Source organism: Mustelus asterias, chromosome 19 (assembly GCF_964213995.1).
Source record: "Mustelus asterias chromosome 19, sMusAst1.hap1.1, whole genome shotgun sequence".
Classification (NCBI taxonomy): Eukaryota; Metazoa; Chordata; class Chondrichthyes; order Carcharhiniformes; family Triakidae; genus Mustelus; species Mustelus asterias.
In genome coordinates, this window is record NC_135819.1 from 2390010 (window position 1) to 2413439 (window position 23430).

The following is a 23430-nucleotide window of genomic DNA, read 5'->3' on the forward strand; positions in this document are numbered from 1 at the left end:
TAGATCCTGCTCTGCCCAAGACCGCAAGGAACTACAAAAGGTCGTGATTGCAGCCCAATCCATCACGCAAACCAGCCTCCCATCCATTGACTCTGTCTACACTTCCCGCTGCCTTGGCAAAGCAGTCAGCATAATTAAGGACCCCACGCACCCCGGACATTCTCTCTCCCACCTTCCGACGGGAAAAAGATACAAACGTCTGAGGTCAGGTACCAACCGACTCAAGAACAGCTTCTTCCCTGCTGCCGTCAGACTTTTGAATGGACTTACCTTGCACTAACTTGATCTTTCTCTACACCCTAGCTATGTGGGCGGCACAGTGGCACAGTGGTTAGCACTGCTGCCTCACAGCACCAGGGACCCGGGTTCAATTCCTGGTTTGGGTTGCTGTCTGTGTGGAGTTTGCATGTTCTCCCTGTGTCTGCGTGGCTTTCCTCCGGGTGCTCCGGTTTCCTCCCACAATCTGAAAGATGTGCTGGTTAGGTGCATTGACCCAAACAGGCACCAGAATGTGGCGACTAGGGGACTTTCACAGTAGCTTCATTGCAGTGTTAATGTAAACCTTACTTGTGACTAATAAATTAACTTTAACTTTTATGACTGTAACACTAAATTCTGCACTCTCCCGTTTCCTTCTCTATGAATGGTATGCTTTGTCTGTATGGCGTGCAAGAAACAATACTTTTCACTGTATGTTAATACATGTGACAATAATAAATCAAATCAAATCTAACTTTGATTCCTGGCAAGCAAATCTCACTGGAAGGGTTCATCCTGAATTGCCCTCGAGACATTGGTAGTGAGCCACCTTCTTGAAAACACTGCAGTGCTTGTTCTGTTGCAGTTTTTAAAAATTCATTCATGGGATGTGGGTGTCGCTGGCTGGGCCAGCATTAGTTGCCCATCCTAGTTGCCCTTGAACTGAGTGTCTTGTTCGGCCATTTCAGAGGTTTGAGAGTCAACCACATTGCTGTGGCTCTGGAGTCACATGTAGGCCAGACCGGGTAAGGATGGCAGCTTTCCTTCCCTAAAGGAACAGATGGGTTTTTCCGACAATGGTTTCATGGTCATCAGTAGATTCTTAATTCCAGATTTTTAAAAATTGAGTTCAAATTCCACCAATCGGCCGTGGCGGGATTCGAACCCGTTAAGTCTGGAGTCACATGTAGACCAGGCCGGGTAAGGATGGCAGATTTTCGTCCCTTGGCAAAACAGATGGGTTCATGATCATTATTAATAAAGATTCGCATTTGATTTTGTACGGTATTTATTCAATGGATTTAAATTGACAACAGCCACAGAGGGATTTGAATTTATATCCCTAAAGCTTTAATCCCAGTCTCGGGATTACTAGTCCAGTAACATTACCACTACGCTACTCAGCTTGGACCGCCCGATCCATAGAGACTTCCAAGGCCTCCCGAACCTGCCACATACGGCATCTATGAGATCCTCCGTGGCCATAAATCGAACATCTCCAACTCCATCACACAGATGAAAGCTTGGGCAGAAAGAAAACCCTTCCAAATAAACACTTTGGGCCGAATATTATGGTTTGTGGTGGAATGATGGTAGGGATGGCTCTCTGTCCCTCCCAGGAGCAGAGTCTGTGCAGAGCCAAACCTTTTCCACACCAGAGACTCTGCGCCCAATTTACTCACCCACCTTGCAGCTGGCCAGTGAAAATATGCTTTGGTTCAGAGGCAATGTGAGGCTAGTTTATGAGAGTGTCAGTGACTTGAACCCAGGAAACATGTAAAAGCCTGAAAAGTACAACCAATGTGTTTGGTTATTCACAAAAGGGTGAAGCGATGGAGATTGTGTGTGTGTCTGTGTGTATATATGTATGTGTCTGTGTGCAGGTTTGTGTGTGTATCTGAGTGTCTGTGTGTATGTATGTGTGTCTTTGTATATGTGCATGTATGTGTGTGCGTGTATATCTGTGTTTATCTGTATGCGTGTGTCTGTACATGTACGTTTTGTGTTTGTGTGTGTGTATATGACTGTGTGGGTGTGTCTGTGTGTGGGTGTGTCTGTTTTCCTTAATGTGTGTGAGTGTGCGAATGTGTCTCTGTGTGCATGTGTGTCTGTCTGAGTGTGTGTGTGTGTGAATGTGGTAAGAAGTGTGTGCTGTTTATATGGATGTAGCTGAAGATTTGATTACACTACACTAAAGAGGAAGGATAGCACAGCCATTATCTCTGTGATTCTAAAGAAAGAATGCACTCAATACTGCATACTTACAGCAGAGGAGGCTATTTGGCCCAATCAGCCTATGACGGATCTCTGTAAGCACAATTTAGCTAGTCCCACCGCCCTCTCCCCACAGCTCTGCATTATGGGCGGGGGGTTATCTTTCACGGGAAGATTGGGCCTGTGTCCACTGGAATTTAGAAGAATGAGAGGTGAATTTATTGAATGATTGAAATATATAAGATCCTGAGGGGTCTTGACAAGTTGGATGCTGAGAGGATTTTTCCCCTTGTGGGAGAGACTAAAACTAGGGGACACGGATTAAAAATCATAGAATCCCTACAGTGCAGAACGAGGCCATTTGGCCCATCAAGTCTGCACCGACCACAAACCCACCCAGGCCCTATCCCCATAACCCAAGCATTTACCCTAGCTAATCCCCCTGACACTAAGGGGCAATTTAGCATGGCCAATCCACCTAACCCGCACAGCTTTCAGACTATGGGAGGAAACCGGAGCACCCAGAGGAACCCCATGCCGAACGTGCAGACTCCGCACAGACAGTGACCCAAGCTGGGAATTGAACCCAGGTCCCTGGCGCTGTGAGGCAGAAGTGCTAACCACTGTGCCGCCCTATAAATAAAGGGGTCTCCCACTTAAGTCGGGGCGAGAAGAAATTTTTTATCTGAGGGTTGTGGAATGTGGGACTCTCTTCCCCAGAGAGCGGTGGAGACAGAACCTCGGAATATTTCTAAGACAGAGGTAAATAGATTTTTGGCTAACAAGGGATTCAAAGGATACCGGAGGGTAGACAGGAATGTGGAGTTGAGGCCCAAATCAGATCAGCCATGATCTTATTGAATGTCAGACCAGACTCGGGGGAGGGGGGGGCGAATGGCTGATTCCTGCTCCTAATTCTGAAGTTCATATGTATCCGATAAAGGTCAAAAGGTAAAATTGCCACAGTCCCAGATGACCATTGGGGGTGGGGGCGGAGAGCTGACCGGTGGTGATTTAACCTGAGGATTGTCACACCTCAGGTGAGGGACAAGATTGAGAAGTCAGGGCCTTCCTGAATAACCTCAGCCGATACGGGAATTGAACCCGCGCTGTTGGCGGCACTCTGCATCAATAACCAGCCAACTGAGCCAAACCGACCCCAAGAAATTAGATATAGCTCTTGGGGCTAAAGGGAGCAAGGGATAGGGGGGAAAGTGGGGGTGGGGGGGGGGGGGGGGGCGAGGGGAGAGGATATTGAATTTGATGATCAGCCATGATCGTAATGAATGGCGGAGCAGGCTCGAAGGGTCGAATGGCCTCCTCCTGTCCTTGTTTCTGTGTTTCTCTGTGTCCAATCCCCCTTTGAAAGCCACAATTGAATCTGCTCCCAGGCTATAACCATTTGCTGGGCTAATAAAAATCCCCATGTCAATACGTTGGCGAAAGACATTGGTGCAAAAAATTTCCTGGCATTTTATGGCTGGTTTTTATTGCCAAGACGACCGCCATTTTGTGTCACACATCAGGCAGCTGCTCCATGGACAACACTAGTGTCAAACACAAAACAGAGCTGCTCCACTGGGATTTACCCCTGGGATCGGCCTCTGTGATAGGGCTAGATTACGATTAGGCGGTTTCCCCGTCTGAGGGAATTTACTGCTGAAATAAGCAAAATAAGGCAGTGGCTGGAAGCTGAAACAAGGACAGGGGGAAAAAAAAACTCAGCAAGTCGGGCAGCATCTGTGAGGAGAGAAAGCGGAGTTAGCGTTTCGAGTCCTTGTGGCTCTTTGTCAGAACTGAAGAGTCATAGAATCCCTACAGTTCCGAAGGAGGTCATTCCGCCCACTGAGTCTGCATAGAATCTCCGACAGAGCATCTTACCCAGGCCCAACACCCATCCCATTCCTGTAATTCCACTCATTTACCCCACTAACCCCCCCCTCTAACCTAATCATTGGACACTAAGGGGCAATTTATCATGGCAAATCCACCTAACCTACACATCTTTGGACACTCAGGGACAATTTAGCATGGCCAATCCACCTAACCTGCACATCTTTGGACACTCAGGGACAATTTAGCATGGCCAATCCATCTAACCTGCACATCTTTGGACACTCAGGGACAATTTAGCATGGCCAATCCACCTAACCTGCACATCTTTGGACACTCAGGGACAATTTAGCATGGTCAATGCACCCTAACCTGCACATCTTTGGACTGTGGGAGGAAACCGGAGCACCCGGAGGAAATCCATGCAGTCTCAGGGAGAACGTGCAAACTCCACACAGACAGTGACCCGAGGCCGGAATCGAACCCGGGGCCCTGGCACTGTGAGTCAGCAGTGCTAACCACTGTGCCACCGTGCCGCCATGAGTCGGAGAATGTGTTTGAGCTGTGAGAATTGCAACAAAAGGGAGAAAAAGGGGTGGCATGCTGGCATACTGCTGCCTCACAGCGCCAGGGACCCGGGTTCGACTCCCGGCTTGGGTCACTGCCTGTGCGGAGTCTGCACGTTCTCCCTGTGTCTGCGTGGGTTTCCTCCGGGTGCCCCGGTTTCCTCCCACAGTCTGAAAGACGTGCTGGTTCGGGTGCATTGACCCAAACAGGCGCCGGAGTGTGGCAACTAGGGGAATTTCACAGTAACTTCATTGCAGTGTTAATGTAAGCTTTACTTATAACTAATAAACAAACTTTAAACTTGGAGAACAAAAGACCGGTGGCGTGGTGTTCCCTTTTGTTGCAGTTGCTCACAGCTCACAACACGTTCTTCCTCCTTTCCAGTTCTGACGAAGATCCAAAGGACAGTTAACTCTGCTTTCTCTTTTGACAGATGCTGCCAGACCTACTGCGTTGTTTACCCCCCCCCCCCCCCCCCAACACCCTCTTGTGAGGAAATGTACTGCTTGTTTCTTAGCATTCCTGGTACAGAATCCTCTGAATCAGTCACCACATACATCCCATCGCTAACCCCTGCCCATATTTCCGAGGATCCGTCCCCGTGCCGGGCCTGTGACATTGTGTCAAGCAAAGTTACACAAAGCAGTGGACCTCTATGGGACATTACTGAACCATCGAAGGGGTCCTTTGCAAGGCACTTATTGGTTAGGGGAACATGACCCATATTCATCATGGCGGCATTCTGTGAAACTAACACGACGATTAGTTTCAGCACAATTTATATCATTGCTGAATTACACAGGCCATTCAGCCTGTCGCACCTGCTCCATCATTCAATACGACCATGGCTGATCGGACGCCTTTTACCCACACTATCCCCATAACCCTTTACGCTACTGTTAATCAGAGATCTGTCAATCTCTGCTTTAAACATACTCAATGACTGAGCTTCCACAGCCCTCTGGGTAGAGAATTCAAAGATTCACAACCCTCTGGGTAAAGAAATTTCTCCTCATCTCTGTCCTAGATCGGTTACTAATTTTAAATCCCAGATAAATGTTTGTGAAGCAAAGGTATTAAGGGATGTGGGCCAAAGGCAGGGATATGGGGTTAGGCCACAGGACAACCATGATCTCACTGAATGGCGGAACAGGCTCGAGGGGCTGAATGGCCTACTCCTGTTCCTTTAAGACCATAAGAAATAGGAACAGGAGTAGGCCATTCGGCCCCTTGAGCCTGCTCCGCCATACAATAGGATCATGCCTGATCCAATATTTCCTGCGTCCACTTTCCTGCCCTTTCCCCGTAACCTTTGATTCCCTTTCTGATCAAAAACCTATCTCAGCCTTAAAGATACACAACGACTCTACCCCCACACCTCTCTGTGGCAAGTTCCAAAGACATAGAAACCTCTGAGAAGAAATTCCTCCTCATCTCAGTCTCAAATTGGCACCCCTTTATTCTGAGACTGTGCCCTCTGGTCCTAGACTCTCCCATGAGGGGAAACATCCTCTCAGCGTTTACCCTGTCAAGGCCCCTTAAGGATCCTCTATGTTACAATGCGATCACTTCTCATTCTCCTAAATTCCAGTGAGTAGATTCCCAGCCTCATAAGACAATCTCTCCGTACCGGGGGATCATCCGAGCGAATCTTTCCTGAACTGCCTCTCATGAAATAATATCTTCGCTTAAATAAGGGTTCCAAAACTGTACTTCAGACATGGTCTCAGCAGTATCTTATACACTTGCAGCAAGACTTCCCCACTCTTATACTCCAATCTCCTTGAAATAGAGGGACAAAGGGCTGAAGGGCAACAGTCAGCCACCCTTCCGGCCTGTTCCACCATTCAATAAGATCATGGCTGATCTGGTTGTGGTCTCACCTCCGCACTGCTGTCTGCCACCCCCACCTCCCCCTCCCCGCCATAACCCTTGTCTATCAAATATCTCTCTAATTCTGACCCAGCCTCCTGTGCTTTCATAGAATCCCTACAATGCAGGAGGCCGCCATTTGGCCCATTGAGTCCGCACTGACCACAATCCCACCCAGCCCCTATCCCCACATATTTACTCCGCTAGTCCCCCTGACACTAAGTGGCAATTTAGCACGGCCAATCAACCTAACCCGCACATCTTTGGACTGCGGGAGGAAACCGGAGCACCCGGAGGAAACCCACGCAGACGCGGGGAGAACATGCAAGCTCCACACTGACGGTGACCCGAGCTGGGAATCGAACCCGGGTCCCTGGCGCTGTGAGGCAGCAGTGCTAACCCACTGTGCCACCGTGCAGTCCCTTTCTGGGTGAATAAAAGAATGACCCTCTGAGAGAAAAAATTCTCCTCAGCAAATAGGAAACCTCCAATTCCTGAACTGTCCTTGCAGGTTCTGGTCTCTCTCAGAAGCGGAAACATCTCCCTCACACCCCCGGTATCAACTCAATCAAAGTCCCCTCAGGATCTTGATCATGATCTGGATGATGATCTTGCAGTCGATGCCTGAAATGGGGGATTGTGTCTCTGGATGAGCTGTCCTCCCAGACTAGACTGGGAGGACAGCACTGCATCTTCTGAATGTGGCTGGAAGAGCTATTCAGAATGTGTTATAAACTGGGCTGTTTTGAGGAACGCGGTGTGATGATGCTGTGCCTTTAAGAAAAGCAGCCAGTATAATTAAGGACCCCATGTATCCCGGACAATCTCTCTTCCACCTTCTTCCGTCGGGAAAAAAGATACAGAAGTCTGAGGTCACGTACCAAGCGACTCAAGAACAGCTTCTTCCCTGCTGCCATCAGAGTTTTGAATGGACCTACCGCACACTAAGTTGATCTACATCCTAGCTATGACTGTAACACTGCATTCTGCACTCCTTTCCTTCTCTATGAACGGTCTGTATAGCGTGCAAGAAACAATACTTTTCACTGTATACTAATACGGGGTTTCCTCCCACAGTCTGAAAGACGTGCTGGTTAGGTGCATTGGCCATGTTAAATTCTCCCTCAGTGTACCCGAACAGGCGCCGGAGTGTGGGGATTTTCACAGTAACTTCATTGCAGTATTGATGTAAGCCTACTTCTGACACTCAAACTTAAAAAGTTAAACTTATCTGACAATAATAAAGCAAATCAAACGTATTTTAGTCATGTTTCTGTGAAGAATGTTTCTAATACTCCCTTCCATTTTATCAGAGCCGCTCTGTCTATATCCTGTGTTGTTGCAGCAGATAATTGCTTAATCTGAACTAATGCTGTTCTGAGTGTACCCCTGGGATTTTGCAGAGTGGGGCTTGGTTGGGATGATTGACAGGCACGGCCATGTGATGGGGTAAAGCTAGGATTACACAGAGAATTCAAGCTTTGGTTGCTGTTTTTAGAGGCTGCTTTTGAGTTGGAGAGAGCAGTGTCTCTCTTTTCCCTTCCCTGAAGTTTGGAGACTGGGAACTGCCAGAGACCAGGTTTACTCCTCTGACGTTTTGCCGTTCTGAGGATTATACCCTTCTCTGGAAACTGCTGTCTGGATCTCAAAGAGCTGGAAATCTAGCATCACATAGTCTTTGGTTTCTGTGGTAACTGGTTCTACAGAAGGGATTTACGTTTATAGGGGATACTGTTGAATTGAGATAGCTAGTTGTTAAGATTTATACTTTGCCACGTATTTTAATTGGTAAATGTTACGCTAATTATTTTTGTTATATTCTAAATGTGTTCTTAAATGAAGTTTGTTTTGATAAAAGCTTCCTAGTGGGTCACTTGAATCATACCTGGAGTGAAACACCTCGGCTGGGATTCTCCCAAAAAACTTCTTAAGTGCCGAATTTGCGTAAAAATGGGAGTAACTCCCGCTGTTTTTTTTAAAGCAGGAATTTCAAAATGAATCTCCCACAGTCTGAGCACTGCAGAGTGCCTCAGGGAGATTCAGGCTGAGAATCAGGGGACAGGGCCTATCCCCACTGGAAAGGCTGGCAGCATAGTGCTGAGCGGGCCACTGTGCATGCGTCAATCTGTCAGCGCATGCGCATTGAGATCAGCGCATGTGCAGTGGCTACACTGCCGGCTTCCCAATCACTGGCCAGCCTAGCAACCCCCCACCACTGGCTGTGTGACGCCCCCCCCCCCCCCCCCCCCCCCCACGATTGCTGGCCTCCCAGTCTTCTCCCGATTTCCCCCCCGCCAAACCCCTCTCCCCACACCAAACCATCCCCAATCTCCCCGAACCCCCACCACTCCCCAACCCCCCGAAGTCTCACTGTCCCCCTCAAATGTCCAGCAGTCCCGACAACCCCCCCCCCCCCCCCACTCCCCCCAACCCCGATGGCTAGCCTCGATCAGCCCCTTCCTTACCTCTGCCATTGATCCCTATGCAGAGGATCAATGTGTCCCCCCCCACCAATCTCCCACCACAGGCCCTCAACCCCCTCTGGCCCGGCCCTAGCACTGCCTGATGTCCTGTGGGCAGTGCCAATATGCCTCTTGGGCAGTGCCAGGGTGCCAGGCTGGTGTTGCCAGGCTGGCAATGCCCAGGGGCATCTCCCCCCATACCCCGACCTCCTGGGGGTGGGGCTCCATGACACTCCTTCCCTCCAGCTAGAATAGCACAGCGGGCTGGGAGAATCGCCCCTTTGCACTCATCCTAATGCCAAAATCAAAGATAAAAGTTAGAGTTTTGGTAAACTTCATCAAATACCATGGAGTTTCTGATCTGGTCCTTAACCGCGGGCACACCTTACAAGCAGACGGTGCCGTCCGGAGAAGCAAAGCTGCCCTCAATTCTCCCGAGCCCTGCACATAAAAGCCTCCCAATCGCAAGACACTCCCAGTCCAGTAGAAGCTGGGACGGACGGATGCGCACACACACACACCCGAAAGCCCTCTGGCCTTGAGTGGGGGTGGGGATGTATTCCCATAGGTAATTCTATTTCCCTGTGGGAAAAATATCTGGAAGGTGCAGATTTTTTTTAATTGAGGCAAATATCTTTTAAAGATGTCTGCACAACCAGCAACTGAAGTAGAAATGGTCGAGAGCTTCAGGTTTTTAGGTGTCCAGATCACCAACAACCTGTCCTGGTCCCCCCATGCCGACACTATAGTTAAGAAAGCCCACCAACGCCTCGGCTTTCTCAGAAGACTAAGGAAATTTGGCATGTCAGCTACTACTCTCACCAACCTTTACAGATGCACCATAGAAAGCATTCTTTCTGGTTGTATCACAGCTTGGTATGGCTCCTGCTCTGTCTAAGACCGCAATAAACTACAAAAGGTCGTGAATGTAGCCCAATCCATCACGCAAACCAGCCTCCCATCCATTGACTCTGTCTACACTTCCCGCTGCCTCGGCAAAGCAGCCAGCATAATTAAGGACCCCACACACCCCGGACATTCTCTCTTCCACCTTCTTTTGTCGGGAAAAAGATACAAAAGTCTGAGGTCACGTACCAACCGACTCAAGAACAGCTTCTTCCCTGCTGCTGTCAGACTTTTGAATGGACCTACCTCGCATTAAGTTGATCTTTCTCTACACCCTAGCTATGACTGTAACACTACATTCTGCACTCTCTCCTTCTCTATGAAAGGTATGCTTTGTCTGTATAGCCACGCAAGAAATGATACTTTTCATTGTATAATAATACATGTGACAATAATAAATCAAATCAACTGAGACCCTCATTTTCAGGATCCTTCCCAGATACGATTAGCGAACGATACAGAAGAACTTGACTCGAGAAAACACGGACTTCTAGAAACACTTGCTCTCCTCAACTGAGCGGAGATTTGCTTTCTACAACTGAGCAACCCAAGTACAAGATCAAGCATCCAGGTCAGAAAGGGAAGGTTGCTGCTGATGAACTAAAGCTTGGGTTTTAATTACCCGCAGATTGAGGAGGAAGGGGAGGCAGAGGTCCTGAGGTCCACACAGGGTGCATTAGAACAAGTGACAGTGCAACAAGGCTCAGCTTGTGTAGTCATAGAACGTTCACAGCACGGAAGATGGCCATTCAGCCTGCGGGTGAGATTCTCTGGCCTCCCCTCAGTGTTTTACTCGCCGGCAGAAAGCAGTGCCCTGTTCACTGGCTGCCAGCTCCTCAGGTCCCTCCGCCGTCAATGGGAATTCCCACTGAAGCCACCCCGCGCCACTGGGAAACCTGCGGCAGGGGGTGCGCTGGCAGCGGGACCGGAGAATTCCACCGGCGTGAACAGCCAGTCTGTCAGTGCTGGCTCGGTGTAAGAGCAAAACTTTAACACAGCCAAGATACAATGGGGAGTTGGAAATTTCATCAGGCAGTGCAGTTGGACTAACAATGACCAAGGGGGTCATAAAGTCATAGAGGTTTACAGCTTAGAAACAGGCCCTTGCCCCTTTTTTTTTAAACCACTAAGCTAGTCCCAATTGCCCGCATTTGGCCCATATCCCTCTATACCCATCTTACCCATGTAACTATCTAAATGCTTTTTAAAAGACAAAATTGTACCCGCCTCTACTACTACCTCTGGCAGCTTGTTCCAGACACTCAGCACCCTCTGTGCCTCTCTAGATTCTTTTGTATCTCTCCCCTCTCACCTTAAACCTATGCCCTCTAGTTTTAGACTCCCCTACCTTTGGGAAAAGATATTGACTATCTAGCTGATCTATGCCCTCATTATTTTATAGACGTCTATAAGATCTCCCCTAAGTCTCCTACGCTCCAGGGGAAAAAAGTCCCAGTCTATCCAGCCTCTCCTTATAACTCAAATCATCAATTGAATGGAACAAGAGGAATAACCACAGACATATCTTTCCTAACATATCATACATAGAAACTAGAAGTAGGAGTAGGCCACTCGGCCCTTCGAGTCTGCTCCACTATTCATTTTGATCATGGCTGATCATCAAATTCAATATCCTGATCCGGTCTTCCCCCCTTGATCCCTTTATCCCCAAGAGCTGTATCTAACTTCTTCTTGAAATCAGACAACGTTTTGGCCTCAACTACTTTCTGTGGTAGTGAATTCCGCACATTCACCACCCTCTGGGTGAAGAAATTTCTCCTCACCTCAGTCCTAAAAGGCTTACCCCTTATCCTCAAACTATGACCCCTAGTTCTGGACTCCTCCACCATCGGGAACATTTGTTCTGAATCTACCCTGTGTAATCCTGTTAGAACTTTATACGTTTCTGTGAGAACCCCTCTCACTCTTCTAAACTCCAATGAATACAATTCTAACCAATTTAGCCTCTCCTCATATGACAGACCTGCCATCCCAGGAATCAGCCTGGTAAACCTTCGCTGTGCTCCCTCTACAGCAAGGACCTCCTTCCTCAGATAAGGACACCAAAACTGCACACAATACTCCAGATGTGTCTTCACCAACACCCTATACGATTGTAGTAAAACATTCTGGTTCCTATACTCAAATCCTCTCGCTATGAAGGCCAACATACCATTTGCCTTCTTTACTTCCTGCTGTCCCTGCACGCTTACTTCCAGCGACTGATGCACGAGGACACCAAGGTCTCACTGAGTATAGACCTCTCTCAATTTACACCCATTCAAATAGTAATCTGCCTTCCTATTTTTGCTACCAAAGTGGATAACCTCACATTTATCTACATGGTACCGCATTTGCCATGCAAAAGCTCACCAAATCACGCTGAAGCATCTCTGCATCCTCCTCACAGCTCACCCTCCCACCCAACTTTGTGGCATTTGCAAATTTGGAGATAATAGATTTAGTTGGGGTCGTAGCACAGATTCCTGCAGTACCCCATACAGACATGAACTCAGGTACTCAAAATGAGAAAATATATCCTTGGAAGAGTTAGGAGTGAAGCTCTAAACATCAGGGGAATGCTTAGAAACAGATAAACAGGTCAGCAATACAATTTCTTAGACCCACGTACAGTACTCACTGTGCAACTCACCCTTGTTTCTTGGAGGCGACAGATTATTTGCAGAGGCAAACGATTTCAGTAGTGGGCGAGGGTTCGACGTTGCTGCCCCGTAGCCTCGGGCTCCCTGGAGCCCCTTGTCCGGCGTGGACTGGTCATCGGTCAAGCTGGACGGGACCAGGTCCTGCAGGAGCTCGTTGAGCAGGTCGATGGGCGAGCTGGTGGCGCTCCAGGTCATCACGCCGAGCTCGCGCAGGTGGGCGCGGGCGTGGCTGGACATGCCCGCCCGCGAGTCGAAGTTGGCACCGCAGAGGTTGCACCGCTCCACCGCGCTGCCGCGGACCTTCAAGGCTGAGGAAGCAAGAAGACCGGCAAAAAAAAAGAACCCACACGGGAATGAAACGTTTCGCAACGTGATTTCGCAAGCCTCCTTTTCCCCAATCAAATCTAAAAGATACATCAGCAACTTGCACACATGCTTCCGTCAAACATCTCGCAAAAATGTCTACATATCAGAAATAGAAGCAGGAGTTGGCCACCAGGCCCTTCGAGTCTGCCCCGCCATTCAATACCATCATGGCTGATCTATACCAGCCTCAGCACCTTTTCTGTACCATTTCCCCGTACCCCTCTATTCCTCGATCTATCAAACATTTATCCACCTCCACTTCTAATGATCCAGCCTCCACTACCCTGTGGGGCCGAGAATTCCAGAGATTCACCACCCTCTGCAAGAAGAAATTTCTACATACATCAGTTTCAAATGACCGGCCCTTTATGTTGTCTCTTCCCCTTGTTCCAGACTCTCCCACTGGTGAAAACATCTCATCATCCACCCTATCAAGCCCCCTCAGGATCTTATATGTTTGAATAAGGTCACCCCTCACTCTTCTAAACTACAAGGAATACCAGACCCAGACTATTTACATGGCCATGCTAAATTGCCCCTTAGTGTCCAAAGATGTGCAGGTTAGGTGGATTGGCTATTCTCTTGATAGGACAACCCTACAACGTTTGCACCCAACTCAATACTTTTTCCAAATCCCCCACACACACGCTTCCCAATAACCCTACACTTCTTTACAAAGACAATGTTAGAATGATAGAATCATAGAAACCCTACAGTGCAGAAGGTATGCACTGACTCTCTGACAGACTACCTTACTCAGGCCCTCTCCCTGTAATCCTGCGCATTTACCATGGCTAATCCCATCTAACCTGCACATCTTTGGACACTAAGGGGCAATTTAGTATAGCCAATCCACCTAGCCTGCACACCTTTGGACACTAGGGAGCAATTTAACATGACCAATCCACATAACCTGCACATCTTTGGACTGCGGGAGGAAACCCACGCAGACGCAGGAAGAACGTGCAACTCCACACAGACAGTGACCCAAAGCCGGAATCAAACCTGGGTCCCTGGCGCCGTGAGGTAGCAGTGCTAACTACTGAGCCACCGTGCCGCTACATTCATGTACAACAAGATGCAGAGATTTACCTTTCCTTTTCAGCTTCTGTAATGAGAACTCCTTTTCAATAGCCGTGACCTCCTCTGCACTAATAAAATGGCGGGTGTTGTAGCTGATGCCAACTCGCTTAAGATGCCCTCGTACATGATTGGCCAGGCCTATCCCAGTGTGGAATTTATCTGGACAGTAGGGACACTCTCTCTCTTCCAGTGGGAACATGCGTAGTAAATTCTTGCTCAAGAGGTCTTTCGATTTCTTCATCAGCTCCACTGGTAGATCTTCACTGGGCACCTCCCAAAAGGTGTCCTTGTCCACCCCTGCTTCCACACAGGATGCCAGTTCCCTTTCTTCAGAGACGGGCTCGCGTTGGGACTGACTCGCCGCAGATTCGCATTGAGGATGGTTCTCCCTGGGCCCACGTTGAGACACGCTTGCCATGGGTTCGCGTTGAGGATGGTTCTCTCTGGACCCGCGTTGAGATACGCCCGCCATGGTTTCGCACTGTGACTGGCTTGCCATTGGCTCGCATTGAGAATGGTTCTCCCTGGGTTCAGGTTGGGAATGGTTTTCCCTGGGATTGCGGTGATTCTGGCTTTCCACTGGTTCGCGTTGAGACTGGCTCACCACAGGTTCGCGTTGTGACTGGTTCTCCTTGGGTCCGCGTTTAGACATGTTAGCCACGGGTTCACACTTTGACTGGGTTACCGCTGGTTCGCGTTGAGACTGGCTCTCCCTGGCCTCACACTGTGATTGGCTCTCTCTAGCCTCACACTGTGATTGGCTCTCCCTAGCCTCATGTTGTAATTGGCTCTCCCTAGCCTCGCGCTGCGATTGGCTCTCCCTAGATTTGTGCTGTGATTGGCTCTCCCTAGCCTCATGTTGTAATTGGCTCTCCCTAGCCTCGCGCTGTGATTGGCTCTCCCTAGGATCGTGCTGCGATTGGCTCTCCCTAGCTTTGTGCTGTGATTGGCTCTCCCTAGCCTCACGTTCTGATTGGCTCTCCCTAGCCTCACGTTGTGATTGGTTCTCCCTCGCTTCAGGCTGTGATTGGTTCTCCCTAGCCTCACGCTGTGATTGGTTCTCCCTAGCCTCACGCCGTGATTGGTTCTCCCGAGCCTCACGCTGTGATTGGTTCTCCCGAGCCTCACGCTGTGATTGGCTCTCCCTCGCTTCATGCTGCGATTGGCTCTCCCTCGCCTCACGTTGTGACTGGCTCTCCCTAGCCTCGTGCTGCCATTGGCCCTCCCTAACCTCAAGGGATTGGCTCTCCCTAGCCTCATGCTGTGATTGGCTCTCCCTCGCCTCACACTCCGATTGGCTCTGCCCAGCCTCACGCTGCGATTGGCCCTCCCTAACCTTGCGCTGTGATTGGCTTTGCCTGGGTCCCGTGGAAGAACCCAACTCCTTGTCGTCCAGGACAGAGTCACATTCTGATTGGCTGACCGTTTTATCAAGTAATATTAAAGAAGTCATCCTCACTAATTGTTGCCGTTGGCCATCGGAAAGGTCCGGTGGAATGTTGATGGTGTCCAGTAGCTCTTTTGTGTGTTTTTTTACTGTCCTGGGCCTGCAGGAAACTGCGGTGGCTTCTGTAGACATCCTTCCTTTCTTAGCAGGTAGACCTCTTACATCACATATCGGAACCCTTTGCCCTGGCAACCCTGAGGTTTTCTGTGCGGGATTCTCTGGTCGACCCAATGAAACGGGGCTGGTTTTAGTTCCTGCTTCGTTGGCCTTTAACCTCACAACGTCCCTGCAAATCAGAGATTCCCCTTTGGTCATCTTGGAGGAGAAGTGGTCAATAACTATTTTCCTGTAGGTCAGAGCGTTCCCGTGACTAGAGCCGCGTTCCCCACCGCCCTCTATTTTCTTCTTTAGCAGGCCACAGGAAGGGTTGATTGCCCCTTGGTGAGGGCCAAGGCCCCCTCTGGCCAAGTTGGGGAATGCTGCCCCCGTACCGTTCCGCAGGCCTGGGTAATCGGGCAAGCCCACTCCTGATGGCTTGAACTGCGAACTCTGTGACGTGACCCATTTCGTTAAGCCCAGCACCGGGTGAGTTCGTAAGGTGGAGTTCTCCGCTTCTGGGACGTCGAGCGCCATTTTGTTCTTCAGGTCCCCTTGGAAGAGGAGGGGGCGGTCGTCTTCGTAGCGACAGGGGCCTCTCGCCGTTGAGGGCAGTGACTCGCACTCTGGCTTGCCGTCCCCGTGGGCACCCGAGGTCAGGAAGCCCGGGGAGCTTTCACACTTCTCGGCTTGGCTATTCAAATCCAGGGGCCCTTGGTTGGCAGAGGGCCGGGCTGGTCTCGTCGGTGTCTGTTGGTAGGGGTGCGGTTGGCCGAGTTTTGCATGGTCTTTGTAGAGATTTTCCACTCTGGCTGAGGGCGGGCAGTCCTTGCTCAGGCGCACGTCTGTTTTGGTGGGCTGCGGTGGCACTCCGAGGCCGGGGGTACACGGGGGCTTGCTCTTCTCTGCCACTCCACCTGGGTGAGCGCGCCAGCGGTGCTCCTGCAGCCCCTCGGGCGTGGCCGCCTGGCACGGGTGAGGCGCCCTGTGGCCCTGCGCCTTGGCGGGCTCTGCCGGCAGCTTGGCGGGGTTGCTCCCGGAGGCGCCCGGCCGCTTGGCCGCCTGCCCCTCACCCCGGGGCTCCGCCAGCTCCTGAATGGCCTCCATGAAGCTGGCCCGGCGTTCCTGGTGGAGGCTGAGGTGCAGCTGGAGGGAGGCCGGGTCGCAGAAGGCGTGGCCGCACTCGTGGCAGGCAAACGGGCGAAGGCCCCCCACCAGCCCTTCCTCAGCCTGTCCGTCAAAGTGATCCAGCATGTGCCTGTGCAAGTACTCCCTTTCCTGGAAATAAACGCTGCACTTGGTGCACGTGTACAGAGACGGTTCGCCCAAGGGCACGGGATTCCTCGTTGCCACACTAGCGGGTGCCATGCCATCTTTCCCCCCCTGGCACGCACTGGGCAGCGTTAGGCCTGAGGCAGGTGGCAACAATGGTTTGGCACAATCCACTCGGTAATCCCTGGCGACATTCGGGTATTTGCTAACTTTGCTGTGCTCGTTGGCAAGATCTGGCCTTGGCTTGAAGGTTTCCTCCGAATCCCTCCCAGTGAAAGCCGACGAGGTCCCTTTGGAGATGACTTGGCATTCCCGCGGCAGCTCTTTGCTCACAGACCCTTCCACCACTTCGGCCGGTTGCTGCTCACCTTCGCTCCTCTTCTCTGAGAGCAAGCGGCTCCTTTCGCTGGCCGTCTCCGACGGTTCGGAGCAAGCGTCCCGTTGTCCAAAACCTTGCCCCTGCTCCCCAGCAGCGACCGGAGCTTTGGTGGGAGCCGCTGGCCCAGCGGATCCTCCCGACTCACCGGAGGCGGCTCTCTCCTCGCCCCTGTGGGGGCAGAGCCGTTCAGACGTTCCTTCGGGGTCACGGCCGGGACTCGTTCCCGTTTCTTCTTCCGCCCGGGATGTCCCTGGCGGCGGTTGGCGCGCGGTCTCTGTTGAGGTTGAGGTCAGAGCGGAGAGTTCCCCTGAGTTTGAGAGTTGCGCTGACGCGGGGCTAGAGGCATCAGCGGAAGACCATAGTTCAGTTCCACCAGCGACCTCCTCCGTCCTTGTTGGGCCAGTGTTCAGCCCCGCTCGCACCACATTGACAGCCTCCCTATTTTGACAGGGAGCGCTTTCCTGAGGCATCCCTTTATCATCGGGCAGTTGTGTGCTGGCAGCGAACAAAGGGGCTGCTGAGTGAATCGCCTCAGTCTCCTTTTCAGTGGCCTGGACCACCTGGCCAGTCAGATCGGGCCTCTCTGCCCTGCCCGAGACTGGGACGTCAAGGGCGTCGCCACCACTGGCGCTTGGCGAACTTTCGCTGGGCTGTTCTGAGGTAGCCTGTGCAGTCTGTCTGTCATAGTCTGCGGAGGTTGCTGCTGGGAACTGGGGACACTTCTCCGCACAGTCTGCGCCTCCCTCGCTCATGCAGTCCCACGACGCGGCTCGACAAAGGCTGAGAGTGTAATCGGTCGCTGAGGTATTGGTTGGTTGTGTGCTGCTACCATCGCACTGCTCACTGAAGCACTCATCCGTCTCCGACCTGCAGGAAGGCAGACACAGATTGAGACGGCATTATCGGGAGAAGCGGCAGCCCTCATTTATTTTGTTCATGTGTCTTCATCAAGGTGATTGATGACTGTGACCTTTCTCCCACCTCTTTACTTTATATCAGGCAACAGCATCAAGCATGCAAGGCCATTGTTACGGGAGGGAGTGCTGCACCCCTACTCCACCACAACCCAGACTCCAGATTTAAAACAAAAACTACCCCCCCCCCCCCCCCCCCCAACCATCAACTGCATGTGCTGTGTGACATTAGGAGGTTATCTAAAGACAATAGCCAAGCTTCAGGACTCGGGCAGTTGACGGTGAGCCAGGATGGCGGGGGGGTGGGGGAAGGTTATGGTTATTGGATGCTCAACTCCAGCAGAGTAACGTCTCTGTTCAGGTCATGTGTAGACCATTTGCTTCACTGGGGCAGGTACGTTCTCAGACGTCAGGCCTGGCTGCTTGCCTCTGCGTCATCGACCTTTAGCCACGGTGAAAGGAAGTGCCCGGGGCAAGGAGCCTTCAGGCCCCATCGTAATCTGGAAAGCACTGGAACCGCCTGCCAGTTTCCCAACCTGACTACTCCCCACCTCCGTCCTATTCCTCCTGTCAGCCATGTTGGCTGAAATGGCTTCAGTCAACAGGTCATAGAATCCCTACAGTGCTGAAGGAGGCCATTCGGCCCATCGAGTCTGCACCGACCACAATCTTACCCAGGCCCTATTCCTATAACCCCACATATTTACCCTGCTAATCACCCTGACACTAGCGTCAATTTAGCACGGTCAATCAACCTAACCCGCACATCTTTGAGTGTGGGAGGAAACCGGAGCACCCAGAGGAAACCCACGCAGACACGGGGAGATTGTGCAGACTCCACACAGGCAGTGACCCAAGCCAGGAATCGAACCCGGGTCCTTGGCGCTGGGAGACAGCAGTGCTAACCATTGTGCCGCCCTGCAGATGGCCTGGACAACTCTCTACCCCAACTGCAACCCCCCTCCACCCCTTTCCACCCCAACCCATTGTGCCCCATACCTACCATCAATCAACCATGCTGGTGTGGCTGTTTTCTCAACACTTTGTCCCACTGCTTCCATCCTCCGTTCCCCTCCCTGCCCCTACCCTATTATCTCCCGGGAGCAGCAATAACTCCAGGGCCAATGAAGAGGGAAAAGGATAGAGAGATTACTTCCCTTCCCAGAGGGGACCTCTCAACCCAAATGACGGCACGGTGGCAGTGGGTTGCAGTTGGGGTAGAGACTTGTCTAGGCCATCTGCGTGGTGGCACTGCTGCCTCACAGCTCCAGGGACCCGGGTTCAATTCCAGCCTCGGGTCACTGTCTGTGCGGAGTTTGCACGTTCTCCCCGTGTCTGTGTGGGTTTCCTCTGGGTGCTCCGGTTTCCTCCCACACTCCAAGGATGTGTGGGTTAGGTGGATTGGCCATGCTAAATTGACGCTAGTGTCAGGGGGATTAGCAGGGTAAATATGTAGGGTTACGGGGATAGGGACTGGGTGAGATTGTGGTCGGTGCAGACTCGATGGGCCGAATGGCCTCCTTCAGCACTGGAGGGGTTCCATGACCTGTTGACTGAAGCCACCTCAGCCAACATGGCTGACAGCAGGAATAGGACGGAGGTGGGGAGTAGTTGGGTTGGGAAACTGACAGTTGGTTCCAGTGTTTTCCAGATCTCGATGGGGCCTGACGGCTCCTTGCCCCGGGCACTTCAGTTCATCGTGGGTAGAGGTTGATGATGCAGAGGCAGATTAGGTGGATTGGCCATGCTAAATTGTCCCTTAGAGTTCCAAGATGTGTAGGTTAGGGGGATTGGCCAGGGGAAATGTGTGGGGTTACGGGGTTAGGTGGGGGAAGAGAGACTGGGCAAGATACCCTGCCAGAGATTCAATGCAGATTGGATAGGCTGAATGGCCTCTTTTGCACTGTAGGGATTCTATGATTGTATTCTATGATTCAAATATTACCTGTAAAGATAATTCAGAGAAGGCAGCACAACGCGGTACCGAACCACCCTTTGTGACATAGCAGCACAGGGGAATATGTTTACCGAGACTTTTTTTATTCATTTGTGGGACATGGGCGTCGCTGGCTGGGCCAGCGTTTATTACCCATCCCTAGTTGCCCCTTGAGCAGGTGGTGGTGAGCTGCTTTCTTGAATCGCTGCAGTCCACGTGCTGTGGGTTGACCCACAATGCCGTTAGGGAGGGAATTCCAGGATTTTGACCCAGCGACTGAGAAGGAACGGCGGCATATTTCTAAGTCAAGATAGAAATCATAGAAACCCTACCGTACAGAAAGAGGCCATTCGGCCCATCGAGTCTGCACCGACCACAATCCCACCCATGCCCTACCCCCATATTCCTACATATTTTACCCGCTAATCCCTCTAATCTACACATCCCAGGACACTAAGGGGCAATTTGGTTTTTTTAGTATGGCCAATCAACCTAACGCACACATCTTTGGACTGTGGGAGGAAACCGGAGCACCCGGAGGAAACCCACGCAGACACGAGGAGAATGTGCAAACTCCACACAGACAGTGACCCAAGACGGGAATCGAACCCAGGACCCTGGAGCTGTGAAGCAGCAGTGCTAACCACTGTGCTACCGTGCCGCCCTGTCGTGCCAATGGTGAGTGGTTTGGAGGGCAACTTGCAGGTGGTGGTGTTCCCATGTATCTGCTGCTCTTGTCCTTCTAGATGGAAGTGGTCATGGGTTTGGAAGGTGCTGTCTCAGGATCTTTGGTGAATTGCTGTAGTGCACCTTGTAGATGGTACACACTGCTGCTACTTGAGAAAGGATATACTGGCACTGGAGGGGGTGCAGAAGAGATTCACTAGGTTGATTCCGGAGTTGAGAGGGTTGGCTTATGAGGAGAGACTGAGTAGACTGGGGCTATACTCTTTGGAATTCAGAAGAATGAGGGGAGATCTTATAGAAACACATAAGATTATGAAGGGAATAGGTAAGATAGAAGCAGGGAAGTTGTTTCCACTGGCGGGTGAAACTAGAACTAGGGGGCATGGCCTCAAAATAAGGGGAAGCAGATTTTGGACTGAGTTGATGAGGAACTTCTTCACCCAAAGGGTTGTGAATCTGTGGAATTCTCTGCCCAGTGAAGCAGTTGAGGCTACCTCATTGAATATTGTTAAGGCAAGGATAGACAAATTTTTGAACAGTAAAGGAATTAAGGGTTATGGTGAGCGGACAGGTAAGTGGAGCCGAGTCCACGAAAAGATCAGCCATGATCTTATTGAATGGCGGAGCAGGCTCGAGAGGCCAGATGGCCTACTCCTGCTCCTAGTTCTATGTTCTTATGAGTGTCGGTGGTGGAGGGAGTGAATGTAGATGTGGTGCCAATCAAGAGAACTGCTTTGTCCTGGATGGTGTCGAGCTTCTTGAGTGTTGTTGGAGCTGCACCCATCCAGGCAAGTGGGGAGTATTCCATCACACTCCTGACTTGTGCCTTGTAGATGGTGGACAGGCTTTGGGGAGTCAGGAGGTGAGTTACTCGCTGCAGTATTCCCAGCCTCTGACCTGCTCTTGTAGCCACTGTGTTTATGTGGTGAGTCCAGTTGAGTTTCTGGTCAATGGTAACCCCAAGGATGCTGACAGTGGGGGATTCAGTGATGGTAAAATTGGCACCAAGCCAAGCTTAATTAGCACTTACCGACTACGCTTCTTGTCCTCTGAGGTGCTGAGATACTGATGGTAGCACACAGGCGCTGGTTCACAGTAGTCTGGATATTGCTTCATTTCTGCTGGAAGAAATTCATCACCAAATAATCATTTGGTCGCACAGAGAAAGAGACATCCTGCCAAAGCTTTTCATCTGGCACTCATTAGGACAAACACAAGAATACCAAATTTCAAAGGGAGCAACCATTTATACCGGATGAGAAAAGAACTCTGTTTAGCTGATTGGTCAAGGCAAAAGGAACATGCGCAGGCATTCTGCCTTTCTAAAATCGTGGGGTGCAATAGCTCCCCTGGTGCATTCTCCATGGCAACGGTTTGGCCAGAGTCAGCCTGGGTTCGAATCCTGCCATGGCAGACGGTGGAATTTGAATTCAATAAAAAAAATGAAATTAAGAATCTAATGATGACCATGGAAACATTGTTGATTGTTGGAAAAAACCCATCTGGTTCACTAATGTGGGAAGGAAATCTGCCGCCCTTACCCGGTCTGGCCTCCATGTGACTCCAGAGCCACAGCAATGTGGTTGACTCTCAACTGCCCTCTGAAATGACCGAGCAAGCCACTGAGTTCAAGGATGACTAAGGATGGGCAATAAATGCTGGCCCAGCCAGCGACACCCATGTCCCATAAAACAAATAAAAGAAAAAGAAGATTTTAACAAAACAGATAAATAAGAAACGTAGAAGAATGTTGTGCACCGCTTTATGAACCATCGGACTGCAGCGATTCAGAAGGCAGCTCACCACCACCTTCTCAACGGCAACTAGGGATGGGCAATAAATGCTGGCCAGCCAGCAACGCCCACATCCCACGAATGAATAAAAGAAAGGCGGCCCTATTTGCTCTCTCCTGTGAGTGCCACAGCTCCCATGGCACTACCTAAAGAAAAATGAAGGCCTAAAGAAAGTTTGCGGATGACGCAAAGGTTGGTGGATTTGCGGACAGCGATGAGGACCATCAGAGGCTACAGCAGGATATAGATCGGTTTGGGCGGAGAGATAGCAGATGAAGTTTAATCTGGACAAATGTGAGGTAATGCATTTTGGAAGGTCTAATAAAGATAGGAAATATACAGTAAATGGCAGAACCCTTAAGAGTATTGATAGGCAGAGGGATCTGGGTGTACATGTACACAGGTCACTGAAAGTGGCAACGCAGGTGGAGAAGGTAGTCAAGAAGGCATACGGCATGCTTGCCTTCATCGGCCGGAGCATTGAGTTAAAAAATTGGCAAGTCATGTTGCAGCTTTATAGAACTTTAGTTAGGCTGCACTTGGAATATAGTGTTCAATTCTGGTCGCCACACTACCAGAAGGATGTGGAGGCTTTGGAGAGGGTACAGAAAAGATTTACCAGGACGTTGCCTGGAGGGCATTAGCTATGAGGAGAGGTTGGAGGTTGAGGGGTGACCTGATAGAAGTCTACAAGGTTATGAGGGGTATGGACAGAGTGGATAGTCAGAAGCTTTTTCCCAGGGTGGAAGAGTCAATTACTAGGGGGCATAGGTTTAAGGTGCAAGGGGTAAGGTTTAAAGGAGATGTACGAGGCAAGTTTTTTTACACAGAGGGTGGTGGGTGCTTGGAACTCGTTGCCGGGGTAGGTACTGGAAGCAGATACGACAGTGACTTTTAAGGGGCATCTTGACAAATACATGAATAGGATGGGAATAGAGGGATATGGTCCCTAGAAGGATAG

The 23430-nt window shown here is 50.7% G+C and overlaps 1 protein-coding gene across 4 annotated transcripts in view; it reads right to left on the reverse strand.

Annotated features, from left to right (window-relative positions):
• The window catches only part of LOC144507676 (uncharacterized), a 140923-nt gene that overhangs the window by 92384 nt on the left and 25109 nt on the right, over positions 1–23430 (reverse strand). For 3 of the 4 annotated variants that reach the window (XM_078234846.1, XM_078234845.1, XM_078234843.1), the window contains exons 4-6: positions 21707–21794; positions 13955–18006; positions 12475–12804 (exon numbers count right to left, since the gene is read on the reverse strand). In XM_078234846.1, coding sequence (XP_078090972.1) covers positions 12475–12804; positions 13955–18006; positions 21707–21794 — 4470 coding nt within the window. The remainder of the gene's footprint in view (positions 1–12474; positions 12805–13954; positions 18007–21706; positions 21795–23430) is intronic. The other variant, XM_078234844.1, reaches the window with a different exon arrangement.